Here is a 22,243-nt window from a genome sequence, read left to right as displayed (position 1 = left end):
TTAATGTTTATGTTTATATTCCCCACGTGATGCACCAGGTGTGTATTTAAGGTCAAACATCTTCCAAGAATAAACAGAAACTCGTTGTTTCTATGTGAAACGACACAGATGAAGTAATGCAGTTCCTGCTGTTTCTTTAAGAAGCACTGTTATGAACAGACACCATTATAGTTGTGCTAATGTAAAAAAAAAAAAACTTAGATCAACACAAAAATCTTGCTGTCATTCATGTTCTCATTAAGAACATTGTGAAAAATGTGTAATTATACTTGTTATTTTTAAGTCGTATCTTAGTTATGAAATCTAAATGAATGAATTGTTCCAGTGTAATGTGACACACTGGAACAGGCTGGGAGAGATCTGCCTTCAGAATTGCACGCTGTTTCTGTCACATGTGACGTCCTCGTACTTTACACACTCTGCCCGTGTCTGCAGCTCACTCTAGTGTCATGAGCAGAGACTGCCACACACACACACACACACACACACACACACACACAACACACACACACACAAACACACACACGAACACACACACACACGGCCCACAAAGGCCAGGCTCACTTCACTGACAGCTCGGCAGTCCAAGCAGCCGCCTGGTAAGTAAATACGTGCGCTGTAATTAGAGGACATGCCTACTACTTCTGTATCTTCACACTGCACTCACCCCCCCCAGTCAGTACTGATCTGAGGCCAGTTTCCCCATTCCAGATCACAGTGAGCAGGACAGCAACGCAAAAAAAGGTGCTGACCTTAGATCTGAAGCTCGATAAACATGGAGACCTAAGATGAAGGCAGGAGGAAGGGGAATCTCTACAGCTAAATTGATGCAGCCTGGCAGGCAGCCTCCTCTCCCCTGGTCCTAAACAGCTCCAGACTGGGGGAAGGGCCACTAGGGTGCACTAAACAGGCCATTGTATTGTGCAATGTTCAGACAGAACTAATTTTTATAGAATGGCATACAATGTTCAGACAGCTCACTTTTTTGGCATAGCATTAGTGCATGAAACCTCTTCCACCTCACCAATAGTACTACGTCTGTGTAGTCCTGTACCATTTTTATGTGTGTTTACATGTGATTGCGGATCCAATTTTGTGAAGGTGGAACATTTTGGATTGCATCCTGTAAATTAGAGGACCACTCCAGATAATTAGGCTGTTTTCAGCAGCACCTGAGTTGGTTGAACATCCCAAACCATGAGGTGGTCAAGCTAGATGCCTCCTTCAACCTGGCTCTCATATGCTGAGAAACATCAGACCTCACAGAATGTGATAGTCAATCCCCTCTCCAACCACGACCACCATGAGAGCCAGTGTTGATCCGACAGCCAGGGGACCTTGTGACCCTTCACCCACAGAGAACTGCCATGTGGTTCAGCACATCAGCCCTGTTTACAGAAGCAACACTGGTGACCTTGGTATTAGAGTGGAGTCAGCTCTGCCAGTGATGCAGGTCCTGCTGTGGTCGAGACCAGACCTCCAGAACTCCAGACATAAAGAACTCCAGAATTCCAGACCAAAAGAACCTCAGATCTCTAGAACTCCAGATGCTCAGAACTCCAGATCCCCATATGTCCACACCTCCAGAACTCCAGACCTAAAGAACTCCAGACTGTGCCAAGTGCCCTGTCCAAAGAAACACTGATCACTGGACTCCAGGAGGATTTACTGGTCTAATGTATAGGAATCATATGTATCACAGAACAACACTGCAGACAAACAAACAGAGCAATAAAACAAATTTAGAAGGAAACCTGAAACAGTTTAAAATAAGACTTATGAAAAACAAAAAATCCTTTGTAATATTAAAATGTAACATCTTTGTGCTCTGCTGTACCTTTCACACTCGGTTAAATTCATGTGATAATTCTGGATTTAAATACAGTAGGGCTAACTACCAAATGTACAGGAAAATCTAAATAAACTACACAGTCTAATTAAGTTTATATACTAAATAGGTTATCCTTATACAAAACACATAACACTTTTCAATATACCATAATTTCAAAGGAGTAAAAGGACCAACATTTCATTTTCATGAAATATATGTGTATCATTAGTTAAAAAAAAAAGAATTATTTTCACAGTGAAAAGTTTATGATGAATCACAATCTGTAATTTTCACAATTAACATATAAACATGAGCGCCACCTGCTGGAGATGGGTCATGAGTAATTCAGTGGCATCCAGAGAAAGTAACCATCTTTAGTGCCAGAGAAGAGCTAAAAACACTGGCATGAGAGAATGATTAACAATGATGACACACACACACACACACACACACACACACACACACACACACACACACACACACACACACACACACACACACACACACACACACACACACACACACACACACACACACACACACACACACACAGCATGTGGATAGAAGCTAAAAATTAAAGTAAATAAATCTTGATGTGACTATGTCAATCTGATAACCAATGTCTTCAACTGGAGAAAGAAATGCTTGTGAGAGACAGACAGGCTAAATGTCTACATGGGAGAGCAGGTTGGGCTAAAATGGCTACGTTTGGTGTCTCATGACATAGAAACTGGTCCGGGGTTCTCTTGCATTCTGGGTCCTTGCTGGAGTCACAGTTTGCCTGTGCAGATGTTAGAGGTTGGTTACGCTTGCTTCTACTATGACAATAGCTAATTGATCAGGGTACTGTGTCAATATGTGTGAGGTTATGGGTTACACTATGACCAGTGTGGTAGAAGCAGTCAAATAGCAGTCCAGCACAAGAAAAATTGTGTTCTCTGGATGTTGGAAATTGTAGCTTAGTAACTACTGACTCATTGTAACAACTACACTATTTCAGAACTATTTCTGGGAGTACAGTACACAACTGCATGTCAGTATCAAAGGGCAGATATATTTATGCAGATTTCTTTGGAAGGCTTGAAATGTTAAATGTGTAGCAGAGAACAATTCAAAAGAGAAATGAAGGAAAAAACTGGCAGACATCACTGTAGTGATAGGTGAATAACACCATCTTCTCTAGTTATCGCCCCCAGGTGGCCCAGCAGGTAAAAGCCCCTCTCACAGTGTGTGGAGGTGAAGAGGGGGGATGATGTTGGCAGGAATCCCCTGTGTCACATGACACCCAGGAGGCTCAGCAGGTCCCTCCTTCTCCCTTCACAAGGGCCTGAGACAGCGTCCAGTCTCGTGACAGAACGGAGAACTCGGCAGTCTCGTTGCACAGCTGAAGCTTTGGGGCTGGTGCTTTAAAGTGACGTGACATAAGACCAATCAGAGACCCAATGAATCATGTCCCTAGGCTGCTAGTGAGATTGGGAACAGATTCTACTTCAAATTTGCATATTGGGGAAAATGTCAATAAAGAAAAATGGATACAAAAGTGTTGATATGTATTGTAACGATTCTGAAGCTGTGCGACATTCAGGAGACTCTGTTAAGGAATGAGCTCTTCTGTGAAGGATTTGTACGCTGGAGGATTGCAGTCACCCACTGAAATGCCACTCGCTTTACACGTTTGTTGAGATGAATGATGTCGGGGTCCTGTGTGGGTCTAATCCTAGTCTACAGGCCCTTTCCACTGCTCATGCTCTTTTGTGGTATGTATAAGTGGTATCGCTTTCAATATATTGAAAGCTATATTGATTTCAGCTGCTTTTAAAATAGTCTGCTATAACTTCCAAGTATTTAAAGCAATCTGTAATTATTGATTTTATAGGTTTAGTGACCATGCCTAAACCTAATCTGTGGTGTGTGACACTACAATGACTCATGTTTGTAATAAAGTATAGTCCAGGGATAAAATCAATCCAGAGTTCTTTAATCCAGATTGAGGGAGGTCAGGCTCCAGCACAGTTAAGATTGAGTTAAGAGTTCAGGGTTGAGTTTTTAGCGAGGTCAGGTTTGGGGTCGCTTGTGGCCAGGGTGGTGGAGGCTCACAGGTAGGTGGAGGCTCACAGGTAGGTGGAGGCTCACAGGTAGGTGGTGGCCTCGCGGCTCTCCCGCTCCTTGGCGCAGGCCACCGCCACGCTGATGCAACGCAGCCACTCCTCGGCGTGGCCCTCGTCGCACGCCTTCAGCACGTACGTCTTGGTGTCGGTGAAGATCTCGAAGGCCCGCGGCAGGCCGCGCTCACGCCGCTTCCTCGCCACCCGCCTTCACACTCTGCACCTTGCTCAGCTCGATGCTGCTATCGTCCAGCTCGTCCTTCTGGAAGGGTGGGGGTGGTGGGGTTGGAGCACGGTGGAGGAAACACAGGAAGAATTACTCACATCATTACTTTACATTACTCATTACTCACATCATTTAAAGTGTAACACTTTAAGTTCTGTAGCAACACGTTTACCTAACTCAAAAATGCCTCGGTTGTGTCACACTGCCATTAAAGGATGATGCATCTAAAAGCTATGACGTCACTGCATCTGAAATGTAAAAGGAGTCTCCCATAAGTGTATAAGGAGTCTCCCATAAGTGTAAAAGGAGTCTCCCATAAGCCCTGTGTTCCCTGCTGCCCTCCCAGAGGGATCCTGTCTGCTAGACGCAGAGTCTGAAATGTTACCAATCTGGCAGGGTTTGCGCGAAGCTCAAGGGCCTGAATCCCTCCCCACATGTCTCAGAGGAGCACACCGCATCCACTCATCCACTCCTCTCCCTCCCTTCATCCATCCCTCTCCCTCTCTGTCTGTCTGTCTTACCTCTCTGGCACAGACACTGGGGGGACTGTTCTGTGTTATATTCCTGTACAGGGTAATCACAACTGCACACACAGAGAAGACCACTTATAAGAAGTGCAGAACACGGTGAGGTTCGTACTACAGCTGTTCCAGTTTTGGGATAAATAACAATGGCTGAACTGTAAAATACCAAAACTGTTTAGGAACTTTCGGATCTTAAGGCCACATGGGAAGAGAAACACATGGGGTTTGGCACTTTGAGGGTTTGGCACTCTGAGGGTTTGGGACTTTGAGGGTTTGAGAGTCTGAGGGTTTGGCACTCTGAGGGTTTGAGAGTCTGAGGGTTTGGTGGACTGTTTGCTGTCCTCTCCTGATAATTTCTGTTCTTCCTGTTCCATTCTCTTTCCTTTCTGGGTTACCTTTCATCTGTAGGCACACACAATGCTGCTTGAACCCAGCCCTCTAAAACACTTATAGTGGACAAAGAACCTCAAAGCTCAAATTTGGTAGAGACTGTAAAGAGTCTCAAGCACAACAGCAACAACAACAAACAAACAAAACATGTAACTTACAGGAGGGAAATTTGTCCATAAGTCAAGGTGCCACAGCCACAGAAAAGACTTACACGTTATATTCCCTCAAACAGCCAATTCAGAGTAACACTTTAGAACATTCTAGGCTCAAGAATAAAATGCAAATTCTCCTTTTCCATGTAGACATTACAAATGCAAATGAAAAGCAAAAACTTCATTGATATGTTCAAAAGTGTATGCCAAATTCTTTTGTTTCAAAAATGGTTCCCTGACAGTTTTTCTGAAACATGACACTTTGAAACAATAAACATTAAACAATAAAGTTTCTGCTGTTGAATGCTGAAATTACAGTATCGGTGTCTCACACATTCAACATTGTTATGACAGATTCAAAGCAGGACAAATGAGGGAAGAGAACAATAGATCTCATTTCCTCGTGGCTTGTGCTGATCGCATTTCCGTTTTCTTCTTTATCAAATCAAGCCGACCCTCCACTCTTTGCCTTTTCTTATGAGTGATGACAGTCTGGCCCCTGTGTCTTTTCTTGTGGCTTCCATGGTTTTGATTATGGTGTCTCTTTCTGCATAACCACGCTTTTAGCTCCAAGCTACAATGAATTCACACCATCTTTGGTCTGGAAGGCTTTAGTTCTCAGAAAAGGGTTGTTCAATACATACGCACTATAGAAGATGAAGTGGAGGGTTTTCTATTTTTTGGAGGGTAATCCCAGCCCCCTTCCTAGCTACTTCAGAGTGTTCATTTATAAAAAGGCATGAGTCATGAAGTTACATCAATCATACCTTGGCTGCATTATTACATTCAGCTTGAGTGCTTCCCCCTAAGGAAACGCGAACCTTTAACACCAGATGAGCTTATCCATTGTTCCGCTGCCAATTTCATCCTGATTCGATTAGGATGGGTGGGCAGCACATAAAAACAAACAACTACAAGAGTGCGATCACGGGAGGTGACTGGCTGTACGAGGAGCCAGGAGGGATGCAGTTGGCGCACAGCTTCGACGAGATATGAGCACCTACTGATTTTCCCTTCCGGAAGAGGAGCTGATTGCCAGCCAGAGTGAAGTAGCGAGTTTTCCAGCGCTTCAGAAATTTCCAGCGCACCTGTTTCTCCTTCAGTCTGCCCTCGATGAGTGGTTGGTCACCCTGGTTCACGACTGAAAAAGACAAAAGTAACAGCACTAGTGTAAAGGACAAACACATACAATATAGTCCATGTAATGAGTTAGTCCAACAGCCCAATCACTGCTCTGTTTCTCCCCGCACATGTACTACGTCGACATTTCATGGCTATGTGGTATTAACGCATTAGCAAATAGCTTGGACCTATTCTGGGTCATCTAACAGATCAATTTATCACATGAGGTTCACCCTTAGAGGAGCTAAAAGAAGTAAGCTGGCAAGTAAAATGAAACGTACTTTCATTTGACTTTGTTTTACTATTTTGCCACAGATGCTTTTGGATTCAGTCACTGAGGCAGCTGTGATTTCTCCTCTGGTCCATTTCTACATGGCTAAAATCCACCATCTTACGGTACAAGTTGCTCTGCACTAAACAGGGATCTTAGTCTGTCCTAGGACAAGGTCATTAAATGGGACATCTTTTGCGCCAAATTAAGACATGGTCTTTCTCTATTACTGCTTACAAAGTGCTTATAATGTGCAAGTTGTTGCAGATTATGAAAAACACACATGTACCCAAGGGCCCTGTGTCCTGGGCACATAAACCTCAACAATGAGATCAGTCCACGCCGCCTTTTTATCCAACTGGACTAACATATTAGAGCACTATTAATTACTTTAAACTTGTTGATAAACCATTCGGACAAGAGTGACCTGTGCTTGCCTCCCCTCTCAAGATCCCCCTGTGAATGTATTTTGTTAACAGTTCACTGAATAACTAACAGCAAGTAAGTGGGTAGACTAGGGCAGCAGGCGGGTGTGTTTTTGGTGACATGTTTTCTTCAGATCAATCACATCCCTGTTTTGGTGTGTAGATACTCAGCCCACCATCTCTGCCTCCTGTTCGTTGGATCTGCCTTAACCAAACAGCAGAATGACTAAGGGCTCCACTGAGCGTCCTCATTGGCCAGTTTTAGTAAACAGGAAGTGGGGTTGTAACTGTTCCAGGACGGCACAAAGCACTACATTGTCTGTACGATCACTTTTTTCTAAAACACATAAATATGGTACGAGTTGGATGCTCTTTGATATAGCTGTATGAGATTAATCAATTATAGTATGAGATTAATCAAGTTCTAGAGCACCCCACCCCCCATGTTCTAGAACAGAACAGAGTTCTAAAGCAAGTTAAAGAACATTGGAACACTGCTGTGCCACTCTCCCTGCAGGCTAGTAGTCTTGGATTCTTGCTAATAGGAGTTCCTGAAAACAGGGAGAAAGGTCTAACTGATGTCATTTGATAGTCTTGGCCAAACTAGCACCATTTGGTCAGCCTGTTTGAAGACTAGATCAGCACCCTGTTCTGGAAAAATAGCCACCTAGCAATGAGTTGTGTGCTGGCAATCCTCTGCCTGTGGGTTTATCGCTTCATACAGACTCTTAACGTAGCGAACAATACCTTAAACGTGCTTTATTGGTCTTAAAGGACATAATGCATAAACTGAATAGAAATGGGAGAATTAATGTCAGAATAAGCAAGCGCTTTCATTATCTTCCACAGATGACTCAGATATAAAACTGGCAATGGTAAATATTGAGTTAGGCTCAACTTGTGTATGTGCCCTAAATCTCGAAAGCTGCCAAATGAGCCTCCCCTCCTCATCTTCTTCAGCATCTCTGTCTTCTTGTGTGTGTGTGTGCGCGTGTGTGCGCGCGCGTGTGTGTGTGTGTGTGTGTGAGTAAATGATGTACGCACCCTAAGTAACACGTAAAAGGAAGCAGAGGGCAGTCATTAGAGCCATCTGTGCTTTGCAAAGCATTTTCAAAAACCTCAGCATTGATTTGCCAGTGAAGACTGATAACAGCAAAACAAACTGCTGTGGAAAAACTGTGGATAAAGAAACTGCTTAGCTGCTTGCAGTCATGCAAATTAAGTGGGCAGACCTGGCCGAGTCCTGCCACAGAACCCTCATGTGTTGGACCAAGGGCCCCTCTACAGGGTAGAGAATCTACAGCCCACATTCTTATCTCAAACCCAAGAGCGTCCGCGTGACCTGTCTTAATGTCCAAGAAGCAAGTTTAAGACATGCTTATGGCCTTCCACAAGGTTTTGACCAGAAAAAGACGTCATGATGATAAACCTGTTAGTTACGACCTCTAATGGACCGTCTATACCTCGAGAGGCAGAGAGTGTCCCCAGGCTCCTGTAGTAATAAACCCAGGCTGTGAGGGTTGTGGATCTTCTAAAGTTTGAGGTCAGTACTCATTAGTATGACTGAGGGAGAATGTTCCAGAATTCTCTGAACATGGACTGGCGTCCTGCCGCACTGTCGATATGTGGTAGCCAAATGGCAGAAGGCGTCTGACGAGAATACACTCTGGCCTCATGTTTGTGTTCACTGAGACGGTCACTTAGGGGCTGTGAGTCCAGCTTCAACACAACAGCGAACCGCACACAGGCCAGAGGAAGAGCGACACAGAGACTGGGGATGCAGGAGGTGGCCGCTCGTGTTCCCATAATGCTCGTGTTCCCATGATGCTCGCCACACACGGTTTGCTCATCAGGACCTTGGACCCACATTTATGTAAAGGTGCCAGTGTTTGTTTTAAAAAGCCACTGTGGAAATAAAACAGAAGTGAACTTGATAGACCTTTAGTACAAAACTAGGAAAAAAGTTAACCAGCCTGTTTCTGAAATCCTGAACTGTAGTCTTGATTTTTGATGACGAAATGACAAACATCTGCAGAACCTGGTCTAAGACAGGGGCACACATGGCACTGGGCTGATAATCATACCTTCAGCTGTCTTCAATTCCAAGCCTTCTTTCTGACATATAGTCAGAGAGCCCAAAATGAACAGAACAAATACTGATTGTGTATTTACACTATATAAAGAGGAAATCATATTGATATCTGCCCAGAGATCTCAGCATGTTTGACCTTCATCAGCCTGTCAATGTCCTCCCTTTTTGATCCAGACAACATAACTTTTAACCATTACAGACAGAGTGTATGTGCCTTCCAGAAACCACAGCCCTCGCAGGCACAGAGCATGGGTAACCCAGTACTTACTCCAGATAGTAATCTGGAACAGGTGAAGTATAAATTTGTCCTGTTTAACATGTAAAAAAATCTGGGATGTAACCAATTTATCCTGGGGTAGGACAGCCACGCATATAATATATATGTACAGTTTGGACTATAGGGTTTAGTATTGTGCTAAAAAAAAAAAAAAGCTTGAGTTTTAAAAGTTGAATTTTGGAAAGTACGTTTCTGTGACGGGCGAGGAGTGCAAAACAAAAAGGAAGTGATCACGCCAGTCTCAGGGAAAAAGGAGGATTTAATGATGAAAGTGCACAACACAAAACCTGTGACTTAATCCAAATAAAGGATACAATAACCAGCACTTAACTGGTACAAAGACAAGACATATATAGACAAATGAGCCCCAGGGAATCCCAATGGGCCACACCCACCCGAGGGACAAACACAACGCAACAACAGGACAACAAACTACTGCCGCTACAGATGGAGACAGTTGGCAGGGGGCCCCGTATCGTGACAATTACTTTTGTTAAAAAAAGTAAAGATATCACAAGTTCTATAAAATAAATAAACAAACACATGAATTTAACTGCTTTTTAAAAATCAAATTATCTTCTGTTTTTCTCCATTCAGATGGAAATCCAAATTGAACCAGTTTTGTCAGCATGACGCCGGCTCAGATTTACTAAACTCTGCATGACAGGCTCAGATTTACTAAACTCCTCCTTAAATGGCTCCTCCCAGAAATACTTAAATCTGGGTAAGAGGATGCTTTCAATAATGGAGATGAATTCATGAGGGAATATGACTTATGGAAGGAGCTATCATGTCATGAGCTGATGCCGAGTCTGTGTGACACAGGGTATCTGCATTGCTCTGCCCGAGCAGCCATTATGTCTCTGTTGAGACAGACCCCAGAGCCAGACTCCAGGGGTCTGGAATCCCCCAACCTCCCGCACACACTCCCCTCACACACTCCCCTCACACACTCCCCTCACAACCGCCCTCCTCTTGGACCACTCCACAAAACCTCGGTTCAGCAGTGGTGTTGCCAAGGCTGGAGCTGCATCCAAGGACTTTTTCCCCAGACCACACTTAGCTCTACAACCATTCCACACACCCTATTAAAAAATCACTACGTCCCTCTCTCAGACATGGAACCTGTCCCGTACACCGCACACGTCCGGGAAACGGCAGCTGCGTGTGCACGAGATCATTGGCTTAGTGAGCGTCTGTCCAAGCAGTTTAAAGTGCCACTTTAACCCAGCTTCAGTGCAATTACTTCCTGTGTAAATGGCAATCAAGAGAATGCATCTTGCTATGGCATAAATCTCTTTCATCTGGCTAGTTCATCAGGTTATTATTTTTATTTATCATTAAAAAAAAACGTTGCTACAGTTTGAAACAACTGGCCACCTGTGTGACTTTGAAGTCATGAAACACATCAAATTCCCAAACCTGAAAAGATTTGATCAGTAATATCAATATCACACATATCTGTGTGTTCATCATTACCATTCTGCACGTTTCAACACCGCGACCTTGTCTCCATGGACACAGAAGTCCTACTGTGAGCCTATGTGCTTTGGCTATATAGATCTTTTGGGTTTTCAGAATACTGGATGAGGATTTTCCTCCAACATCCCTTCATCCTTAGAAACTCACACATGAAGAACTAATACCATGATTATGGAGGGTTTGCAGAGAAATAATTATCATTACTACACATTCTTTTGTTCTGGTCTTTTGCCAGAACATATAGACACAGAGTTAAATTTCCTAATCTGTTGCACTAAAGCACTGAGCCAGAGATTGAACAGTGAGATTAAGACCCTTAGGGACTTTCACAGATGTCACTGTCAGCACTGTAGTCAGAATCAGTGATTTGCACTTGGTATATGTGTCACGTTGAGGACCCCGGCCCCTCCCTTTTGGGCGTGTGTCAACGTTGTCTACGTGCTTTGTCTGCGTCTGTGGATATTCGTGGTTAGGGTTTTGTATTGTGATTAATAAGTCTCACCTGTGAATCGTCTCGTGATCACGTGGGGCTAATGTGGTTTGTCTATTTAATGCGCGCTCGCGCAGTGTCCTGTGCTCGTCGTTGTCTAAGTCTACACGTTTCTGTGTATATGGTTGAATGTTCCTCGTGCGCTATTGCGCAATCTGTGCCTGCTATTAAAAGTGACCGTTTGTTACGGAAGGATTCAGTGTCTCATCCTTCGCCCTGCCCGCGCGTCACAGAACAACGAGCCGTCTGAGACACCAAGAGGAGATGCCAGGCTACGCCACCCGGCCTAAGAAGGCACTTCGCCCCAGCAAGCGGCACCACCGCTCATCCTCCTCTCCCCCGCGCCCCAGAACTCCGCCAACTCTGGCGCAGCTGATGAAGGACCCTGAGTGTTCGTACCTGCTGTGCGCGGCACGGGAAACCTCCATACCAGAGTCGGCGGAGGAGTACCGCCGGACAGCGGCGCGGGTGTGGGAGGAGAAGCACCCCACTCCTTCCCGGGAAGGCTCGCCCATACGGGTGAGCGTCCCGGAGCTCTTTGAGGCTTCGCCACCAGAGGGCGAGCTCGGAGAGGAGGAGAACCCACCGACACGGGAAGAGCTGATGTCGGACCCGGTGTGCGCCCTCCAGCTGGTCACAGCCCAGAAGATGGAGGAGAGAGACCCCGAGCTGGCGGAGATCTTCCGCCAGGGCGCGGTTCGGATTTGGAGGGAGCGACACTCCCCTCCATCCCGCGCCCTCTCGCCTCCGGAGTCGACCCCGGAGACGGAATTCGGGGAGGAAGACTCCGAGGAGGAGTCCGAGGGGGAGGAGGATTACCCTCCATCCATTTACTCCGCTCCCACCGTGGACTATGTTGGGGAGGGGGAGGAGGAAGAGGAGTACCCTCCCTCCGTCTACGAGGACACCACCGTAGACTACGGTGAAGAGGAGGAGGAGTCGGAGTCGGAGGAGGAGGACTACCTACCTCCGCCTGTGGGTCTCTCTCCCACGGTGCAGGAGGAGGAAGAGGAGCGGGACCAGTACCCTCCTTCGGAGGATGACAGGTCCACTGTGGACTACGGTGCGGAGGACTATTCCCTGTCCATGGGTTCAGGGGTGTATGAGGGCGACCCCTATACGGAGGACGAGGAGGAGAGCGCTTCCCTCCTCCGTGGGAACTGTAAAAGGGAGGTGCACTTCTGGGGAGACCGCGTCCTCCGGACCTTCCAGGGCCAGCCCCTTGGACTATTCCCGGGGTGAGAGCCCGGCTGAGTCCATGGAAGGGGTCCTGGAGGGCGAGGAGGAGGTGATGGACTGTGAGGAGGAGCTCTCTCGCGCTGCGCCTGGCAAGCCCGCCAGCCGCGCTGCACCTGGCGCGTCCGCCCGCCGCGCTGCACCTGGCGCGTCCGCCCGCCGCGCTGCACCTGGCGCGTCCGCCCGCCGCGCTGCACCTGGCGCGTCCGCCCGCTGCGCTGCGCCCAGTGGAGGGTTCGCAGGGAAGGCAGGAGGGGGATTGCCCAACGCAGCACCAGCAGCACCGGATCTCTCTCCCCTACTCGCTCTCCTCCTGGCGCGCAGCCTGGCGCCCATGTCGTGTGTGTGTGTTCCAGTGTTTGTTAGTCTTCCCGTGTGTGTGCCTAACCCGTTTTTCTCACTTGTGCCACTATGTGTAAGCGTGCCTGTGTGTGTGTTTGTGAATGTTCCGTTTGGTGTGTCTAACGTCTTTTCCCCCGTCTTCCCAGGGAGGGTGTGCTAGGCGATTCGTAGCGGACGCTTCGCCAAGGGCAGTCACCTCCCAGACGCAGGACTGAGCGCGTCGGATCCGCCCATCGTCGTGGGTTCGGGGCACTCGGTCCTGTTGGCACCCCGGGACGGGTAGTGCCCTTGGAGGGGGCGTCTGTCACGTTGAGGACCCCGGCCCCTCCCTTTTGGGCGTGTGTACACGTTGTCCACGTGCTTTGTCTGCGTCTGTGGATATTCGTGGTTAGGGTTTTGTATTGTGATTAATAAGTCTCACCTGTGAATCGTCTCGTGATCACGTGGGGCTAATGTGGTTTGTCTATTTAATGTGCGCTCGCGCAGTGTCCTGTGCTCGTCGTTGTCTAAGTCTACACGTTTCTGTGTATATGGTTGAATGTTCCTCGTGCGCTATTGCGCAATCTGTGCTTGCTATTAAAAGTGACCGTTTGTTACAGAAGGATTCAGTGTCTCATCCTTCGCCCTGCCCGCGCGTCACAATATGCTTAACTGTAATAAGTTAAATGTTAAAATAACATTTTAGACATTCTTGGACATCTGAGTTTTACACTAGATTTGAACCTAGCTCTGCCTTTTATCAACACACATACTAATGCTATGATAATGAAAGACAATTAAGTCACTATATTACTAAATTATGTATTATGCACAATTTATGACAAATATTGTATAGATTTGATAATGAATATATTTAATAATAAATAATTAGCCACAATTGAAAAGTTCCAGGGGGAAAGTAGCAGGAAGAAAGGTAGATGAGTAGAGGTTTGGTTAAGCGCTCAGTTACAATCACGCCTCTCTCTATGCAGGGAGGGTCAGTCCCAGGTTATCTGCCAGTCAGCAGTGGGCTGAAGCCAAACGAGACCTGACAACTAGAGAGGAAGATGATGAAGAGGAAGATGGCGTGGGGCCCTGCTCCACTCAACCTCCCTCGTCAGGGGGATGGGCCAACTCCGGGTTCATAGATGACAACCTAGACCCAAACAACCTAGATCCAGACAACCTAGACCCAGTTAAAACCCAAGCATAAGTCCCTACTCATTTACCACTTTCAAATGGTCGCATTTGTCCCAATTAAACTATGCACCAACACAGCATAAATGATATCTTAGCAAATGAAAACTTCTCAACTCAACAGAGCTAGCATTTCTACTCCCAAACACTTAGAGGTACTGAAACTGCCTGAAAATGCATAAGTTCATTTTACTTGATTATACATATATAATTAGTACACATGTCTATGATTAGAATTATTAGAATGAATAATGTAAAATAAAATAAAATGTAAATGTCATTAAAAGAAGAGGAAAAATTGTTCAATAATTTAAGTAATTAAAACTGTTAATACAGAGGCAATCGCATTTCTGCTTATCAGTGACATAAAAGTACTGATGCATTTGTAAACCAGGATGCACAGTTAAAAGAGTGTGACAGACATAGAGAGGAAAGCAGAAGAAAGTTGAATTATTTTAAAGATAATTCTAGATGGCACAAACATCCAGTGCAAGTCTTTAAGGATGGTGCAATGTGATTTCTCATCTCTGCTTGTGCTAGTACACCAGCTGCTGCACTCTGCACCCCATGTAGGCTTCAGATAGTGTTCTATGATTCTTTCAAGACTTGATATATACAGTGTATCACAAAAGTGAGCACACCCCTCATATTCCTGGAGATATTTAAGTACATCTTTTCATGGGACAACACTGACTAAATTACACTTTGACACAATGAAAAGTAGTCTGTGTGCAGCTTATATAACAGTGTAAACTAATTCTTCTCTCAAAATAACTCAATATACAGCCATGAGTACACCCCTAAGAGATTACACCCCTAAATGTCCAAATTGAGCACTGCTTGTCATTTTCCCTCCAAAATGTCATGTGACTCGTTAGTGACTCAGGGCAGTCATGGCCTGGTGGTAGGGAACTGGTCTTGTGATCGGAGGGTCGTGGGTTCGATTCCCAGACTTGAGGCCATGACTGAGGTGCCCTTGAGCAAAGCACCTAACCCCAACTGCTCCCCGGGCGCCAGGCTGCCCACCGCTCTGGGCACGTGTGATCCACAGTCCCCTAGTAATCACTAGTGTGTGTGTGTGTTCTAACTGCACAGATGGGTAAAAAGCAGAGGACAAATTTCGATTGTGGTGAAAAATCACAATTGACAAAAATATGAAATATTTACATTACTAGGTCGCAGGTGTGTTAAATTTTGTAGTACAGCTCTCACACTCTCTTTACTGGTCACTGATAGTTCCAACATGGCACCTCATGGCAAAGAACTCTGAGGATCTTGCGCTACATGAAGATGGCCAAGGCTACAAAAGATTGCCAACACCCTGAAACTAAGCTGCAGCACAGTGGCCAAGATCATCCAGCATTTTAAAAGAGCAGGGTCCACTCAGAACAGACCCCACTCTTTGGTCATTCAAAGAGGCTGAGTGCATGAGCTCAGCATCACATCCAAAAGCTGTCTTTAAAAGATCGGGGCAGGAGTGCGATCGGCATTGCTGCAGAGATTGAAGAGGTGGGGGGGTCAGCCTGTCAGTGCTCAGACTATACGCCACACACTACATCAAATTGGTCTGCAAGTCTGTACACAAGAAAACCTGCAAACAGTTTGCTGAAGACATGTCAACAAAGGACACGGATTACTGGAACCAAACACACGGAAGCGGAAGGTGGAGGAGCACAAAGTCTCGAATATCCACCAGCTTCGTGATGTCATCATGGAGGAGTGGAAAAGCATTCCAGTGGCTACCTGTGAAGGCCTGGTAAAGTCCATGCCCAGGAGAGTTAAGGCAGTTCTGGAAAATAATGGTGGCCACACAAAATATTGGCACTTCAGGAACTTTCACTGAGGGGTGTACTCACTTTTGTTGCTGGTGGTTTAGATATTAATGGCTGTATATTGAGTTATTTTGAGGCAAGAATAAATTTACAGTTATATAAGCTGCACACAGACTACTTTTCTTTGTGTCAAAGTGTAATTTTGTCAGTGTTGTCCCATGAAAAGATATACTTAAATATCTGCAGAAATGTGAGGGGTGTACTCACTTTTGTGATGCAGGCAAATCAATGGAACCCTGGGCTTCATTGGCTAGGGCAGGGGTACTCAACTGGCGGACCGCGGTCCGGATCCGGACCCGAACGCAGTCCTGTCCGGACCCAATCACATTCCTGATTAACTGGATACGGACCAAAACAAAACCGTAACATTTATTTCAGGGCTATTGAAAAAACACTCCGGCGCGAGGGTCCGCGCGGCGAAAATGACGTAATCGCTGTGGCTTCGCGTGTGCGCGAGTGCCTCGCGCGCTGTCGGTTCGAGAGGTCGTGCACCTCTCGAATTTTGTAACTTCGCGCCGCGCTTCAGCGCAATGAACAAAGTCACGTTTTCAGGGTTCATACACCTTTATAAGGTGGAATTAAAGCACTTGTACGTCACTTTCAAGGTCCATTTCATCATTTCCCAGCATGTTAAACATAATTAAGTTAAATATTTATACATATACTCGAAATAATTCGCTTTTTATCACATTATTTAATGGTTGTTTATTTAAAAAACGCCCAATCTTCACGTCTTCACGTTCTCTCATGTTTCGTCCTGGAATTACAAGAGGCTCGTATTTGTTAACCTAATACAAGAGAACTAGTCAGTCAGACAGCTATTTGTTGTGAAACCAAGTAGTTACAATTTCAAGCACTTTAACCTAAATTCCAGCACTTTTCAAACCTGAAACATATAGCAACATTAAAATTGGTCAGGTAAATGTTAATTCCCCTGTTTTGAGGGGTGTTTCTACCACATATCGTTTCGGACAAAACGCCTATCGTTTCGGAGAACACTGCAGTGACGCTCGCGAAAGTATAAACGCCTCCACCGTTCGCGCACCGTCCCCCCCCCCCCCCCCCCCCCCCCCCCCCCCCCCCCCCAGCTCAACGACTTACGTTCGCCACCCCCGCCGCACCGGACCTCAGGTCACAGGTATCTGCCAAAATTGGACCGCGGACAAATTTAGTTGAGTACGCCTGGGCTAGGGACATGTCGTCTGCATACTGGTGAAATAAGATGATATATCTACTGATGACTGTGGCCAGTTGAAACAAATAGAAATTAAAGATTGCTGGCCCTAATTTTCAGCCCTGGGGGACACCACAGGATAGTGGATGGTATTTGGAGATACCTTCTTAAGCTTAAACCAATGCCAGTTAGGCCAACTCAGTGTCTTGAGAGGTTTAGAAGGAAATGATGATCTGCTTTGTCATATGCAGCACTGAGATCAAGAAAAACATATATTGACAGGTAAGTAGCATCAGGGTTTAGCTTAGCATCATTCAAGACTTTGGGTAGCAGTTTCTGTGCTGAGATGAACTCTAAAGCCAGACTGAATGGTCACATATAGTTAATTACTATTTAAATAATCTTGATGTTAAAGAGAGACAACCTTCTGAATTATGTTTTGTAGAACTGGGATGTTAGAGATGGTTCTATAACCGTCAAGGTTAGTGGGGTCTCGTTGGTTCTTCAGAAGTGTTACATGCAAAATGTTACATGCTGGTTTTATCAAAGCATTGTGCAAGATTTTGTGAAGAAGCAAGAAAATTTGCTTCTTTTATTGCAGTAATAATAACACCACCTCAAACAAGCAGTGCATCAATATCGCACAAGATAAAAACTTTTAACTCTTACGAACACCTATATAAGGCACAACCTCACTCACCTCTAAATTCTAGCTACTAGACATGGTAACGGTGCCTTAGATTAACTCAAGTGGCATTCTGGGTAAATGAATGCCCCGCCCCCTACTAAACAACAATAACTTCAGGAGCTAAACTACATAACTAAGATGTTAACACGGCGAAGCCTTTCCAAAAACACACTTGAATCTAAAGTGCATTCAAATTATTATATCTACACTGTTAGTATTTTATGGTGACCATCCGTATTTCTGAACGTAAATTGCTAATCCCAGTTAGCATAAGTTTGCTAATACTTCTGCCAGGCAGGTTAATAACCAGAACTGGAAATTATTGCCTCAGTTAAGCTAATCGGTTGGTTCATTAACATGGCAGTCTTATCTCACATTTTAACATAACGTTTACTTAAAAAGTGAAACATGCACGTTAAACGGTACGTTAAATCACCGCTGCGCTCTGCTGAAAAATGTTTGACTTGCTGACGTCACTGCGCATGCGTGGATCCTGCAACTTGAAGGCTTGCGTTGAGTATACTCACCTGTATTTAGTTTCTGAGGTGTTTCATAAAAAAATGGGACTTTACTAAAATTATATGAGTTAAATCACTAGGTTATTATGAATTAAGTAAAGGTTACTAATGTTTTTTGATTAAGCAATGGCGTTATCTTTTACAGTGTATAATGCGCTGAAGACTTCTTTAAAGCATTTTTTGGAAATAATGTTTAAAGGACTGCTAGTAGTATTTAGTAATAAGGTCACTTTTGTAAGTGTTTCAATATAAATCCTAATTCAGATAAGGTGAATTATGGTATAAGCTATGACCAGTGTTGGGAATGTTACTTAAAAAAAGTAATTAGTTATAATTACTCACTACTTGTTCAAAAAAGTAACTGAGTTAGTAACTGAATTACTCTATAATAAAAGTCGTTACCAGGGAAAGTAACATTACATTACAGTTTAAAAAAAGTTATATGCCAATGAATTAGGATTATTTTTGAAAAAGCAGTTTTCACAGTCAGTTGAAATGAGTATATCAGAAAGGAGTTTAACTTATTAACTTATTTATTGCACATCCACAGACCAGTGCAGGATAAAATCCTTTAAAATATCAAATCTTAACTGAAAAAAAAAAAAATCTATCAAATAAAATTAAATTCTCTCAACCTGAGACAACTGGTTTGTTCACAACAGAAGTAAACTTAACAATAAAACCTCTATTCTTAAATAAATCAAATACCCAGTCTGGTAGACATTCAGGAACTTCAAGTATTTTTTTATACTTTAAACATAATAATGTTTATATCGCCACCTTTGGCTTGCTCGTTGCTCCTGATTCGCCATTTCTGCCTCTTCTCCGTTTGTGTCACGTGTGTCACTGGTGTTCTTCGGCGCGTGTGTAAAAACACTGGCTCTGATTGGCTACCATAACGCTGCCTTAGCCAATCGCTTACTGACTTGTTAAGTTAAACAGGTGTTACACCGAGAACTGTGACCTAAAGAGATCTGTTACTCCTCACTAGCCTGGGCAGCGTTCCGCTCGGATTACTGTTAGTATATATATATATAGTAACGCACCGCTTTTAATGACCAGTAACGTAAACGGCGTTGTAACGACAGGAAAAGTAATTAATTATATTATCCCGTTACTGACAAAATGACAGTTACCTAACGCCGTTATTTTTAATGGCATTATTCGCAACACTGGCTATGACCTAACAAGTCGATGTGGAACTATTGACCTTGTATGATGTTATTCATAAAGTGATTTTACTATCAAAGAATTTGTCATTAGAGAGTTCTAATGAAGTGTGGGAACAAAACACAAAGTTTATATAGGAACGTTTATAGTTTATATATACAAAGCTTTATATAGAAAGGTGACTGAGGGAGTCATGTGAGTAGAGGCTGATCGATGTGGGCGTGGTTGGCCGAGTAATGATCAACTGTTAAAGACTGAGATGCATGCAAATATGACGGAACCTTCAGCATATCGGTGGATAGCCTAGCCACATTCTCACGCTAACACACAACTCAAACGCCCAGCAGGATATCTGGTGTGCAGTGCTGCACTGATGCCTGAGGTCAGAAGGAACTTCTCATCTCAGACCTTTTTCCATTTTAACCATTTTAACTGATCCTAGGTCAGTTGTTTGCTATGGAGCTGCCATAACTACACACAGGCCCAGGTAGGAGGTGAGAGAGAGCCCCAGTGCCCTGAAGCAGCATGGTCATCCTGCACTGCTTCAGTGAACCAGCACAAGCTCTCCCTGTTATGCCCAGTCAGGGGTGAGGCCAGGGGCAATGCAGATGCTTCACCGAGAACAATACTGCACTATGTCCATCTGACCTTTTTAAAAAGCTGGCACTGTGTCCCCCCTGTGTCAGTGCTTGTCTTTTGCACATTCACTGTTTTCGAGCATCACAACTTGACACAATCAAGCAAAATATGATGGAAAAAAGATGCAAGTGAACATTTGTCAGTGAACTTAAGTGTGTGTAAAGAGCTGAATGTTCCCAAGAGAACCATTCCATTTTCAAAACCATTAAGAGCATCCGTAAACTTGCTGCTGTTGGTAAATAACTCGGTGCCAGAGGCACTGGTATTCTGCAGAGGATTCAACAGCTTCTTATGTGAGCCGTCTAGCAGCAGACACATCTGTTTCTCTGGAGATGTCTCAAAGTAAAACAAGTGTAATTATGAGCTGCAGTTGTATGAGATCAAGAGAAAACAAAGACAGCATTGACTAACCCAACCGTACTCTACCGCTGGTCCCACTTAGCACTCTCCGTTGGGCAGTAATTTACACTTCTGTGACCTCTGCTCATGTCCCTTGTCCTCTTCTCTTACTATATAACTACTATTACTACAGGTACTACTACTAGTACTAAAACTGTAATTCTTAAAAATATACTATTACTGCCAATTCCTCTACTGCGATACTATTGCTAATTCTAATTCTAAAATACTACTACTACTAATTCATCTATATATTAATTGATATTACTATTACTACTATTAATAATACTATACTATTACTGTTCTCATACTGCTGTTCTCATACTGCTGTTACACTACTACAAATACTTCTAAATCCTCTTGATATACTACTACTTCTTCTGTAACTGTCAGAAACACAGGACGACTTCCTCGTGCTAATTCAACATTATGTCTTTTGTATTTTTTATGATCAAAGAATCAAAACCTGGGGATATTTACTGGAACCAATGTGACCATTGAAATTGCATCACATCTCTATAAGCCCTAAATCTGACTTTGATGGACTGAGATTCCTTGATTTTCCAAGATTTTACTTGAAATCACCTCAGGTTCATAAATTGTAATATACTACCTTTAAACCTAAGGACATTGGGCATTACCACTTCATTTCATTTCATCTCTCATTTCATCCAACGCATGATCCAAAGTCTGTACAAGAAGTCAAAGGAAGTTCTACCTGTGGCCTTCTCTGGATTGTTGCACATGAAGCACAGCCATCCTCCTTCCACCTCACTGTAGCCGAAGAGATCAAAGAAACGTACCTCCTCCAGGAGGATCTGAAGTCTGTCCAGGTCCTTCAACAGAGGTAGAATATAAAAGGAGCAGGGTAAGAATAGCAAGAATGCCTGTGTAGAGAATAAAGAAAACAGAAGGCAGGAAAGAGAGCGAGAGATATATATAATAATCAAAGTGGTAGGCAGAAGAGCAACTTTAATGTGATTCAGATTCTGCCTTTCTCAGGTAGCCTACAGCACAGTACAGCCTTTCTTACTGAACAGTATATGTCAGTGCCCCGCAGTAAGGGCAAAGTTAGAAGAAAACAAAAGTTTTAGATTAGTTGCTGGTGGAAAAGGAAAGTTTTTGATTTTTATATTTAAAAACACAGGGTCCATAACAAATTACTCGTGTCCCAAATGCAGCAAAAATTAGAACAATATGAAATTTTAAGTGTTCTATTATGTTTTCTACAACACCACACCCTTGATAAACACTGTTTGGAAACTGAAATGATTGGTCTTATGGTTTGTGCTTAGATTCCTAGAACTGAAGAATGCATCTTTACAGCCTGTGCAAGTTTCCACCAGGCATTTCAGATGTTTGCTGGATTCATAGCATCTTTCATCTTGCAGATACCGCTACATGCACTTCATCTGTGCCTACTGGCAAGGTTATTGAGTGTGGGCCATACAGCGCAATCTAGGTTCACCAGATGCTGCCCGGTGAAGGAGCCAATGGCCAGGATGGGGGCCCACAGCGTTGTAAGGACATGAAGCATTTTTAGAGAAATCAAAGCCAGCACATCAAGTTATAATTTTTAGCCAAATTATTTCAGAAATGTAATGTCACAAACATCCTGCAGGAGGGTCCGAAAAAAAAAAAAAACATGGATTCCTTCAGCGCTATTCCGAGAAGCTAATTGC

At 44.1% G+C, this 22,243-nt stretch overlaps 1 protein-coding gene across 1 annotated transcript in view; it reads right to left on the bottom strand.

Annotated features, from left to right (window-relative positions):
- Positions 1-1,649: 1,649 nt before the first annotated feature.
- Positions 1,650-22,243, bottom strand: part of veph1 (ventricular zone expressed PH domain-containing 1) — a 71,834-nt gene continuing 51,240 nt past the window's right edge. The window contains 4 exon segments of the mRNA XM_076994684.1: positions 1,650-4,140; positions 4,142-4,198; positions 6,233-6,369; positions 21,280-21,397. Of these exon segments, the coding sequence (XP_076850799.1) occupies positions 3,961-4,140; positions 4,142-4,198; positions 6,233-6,369; positions 21,280-21,397 (492 nt within the window). The 3' untranslated portion in view covers positions 1,650-3,960.

This window comes from Brachyhypopomus gauderio, chromosome 2 (assembly GCF_052324685.1).
Source record: "Brachyhypopomus gauderio isolate BG-103 chromosome 2, BGAUD_0.2, whole genome shotgun sequence".
Lineage (NCBI taxonomy): Eukaryota > Metazoa > Chordata > Actinopteri > Gymnotiformes > Hypopomidae > Brachyhypopomus > Brachyhypopomus gauderio.
This window is presented reverse-complemented; position numbering and strand designations above follow the sequence as displayed.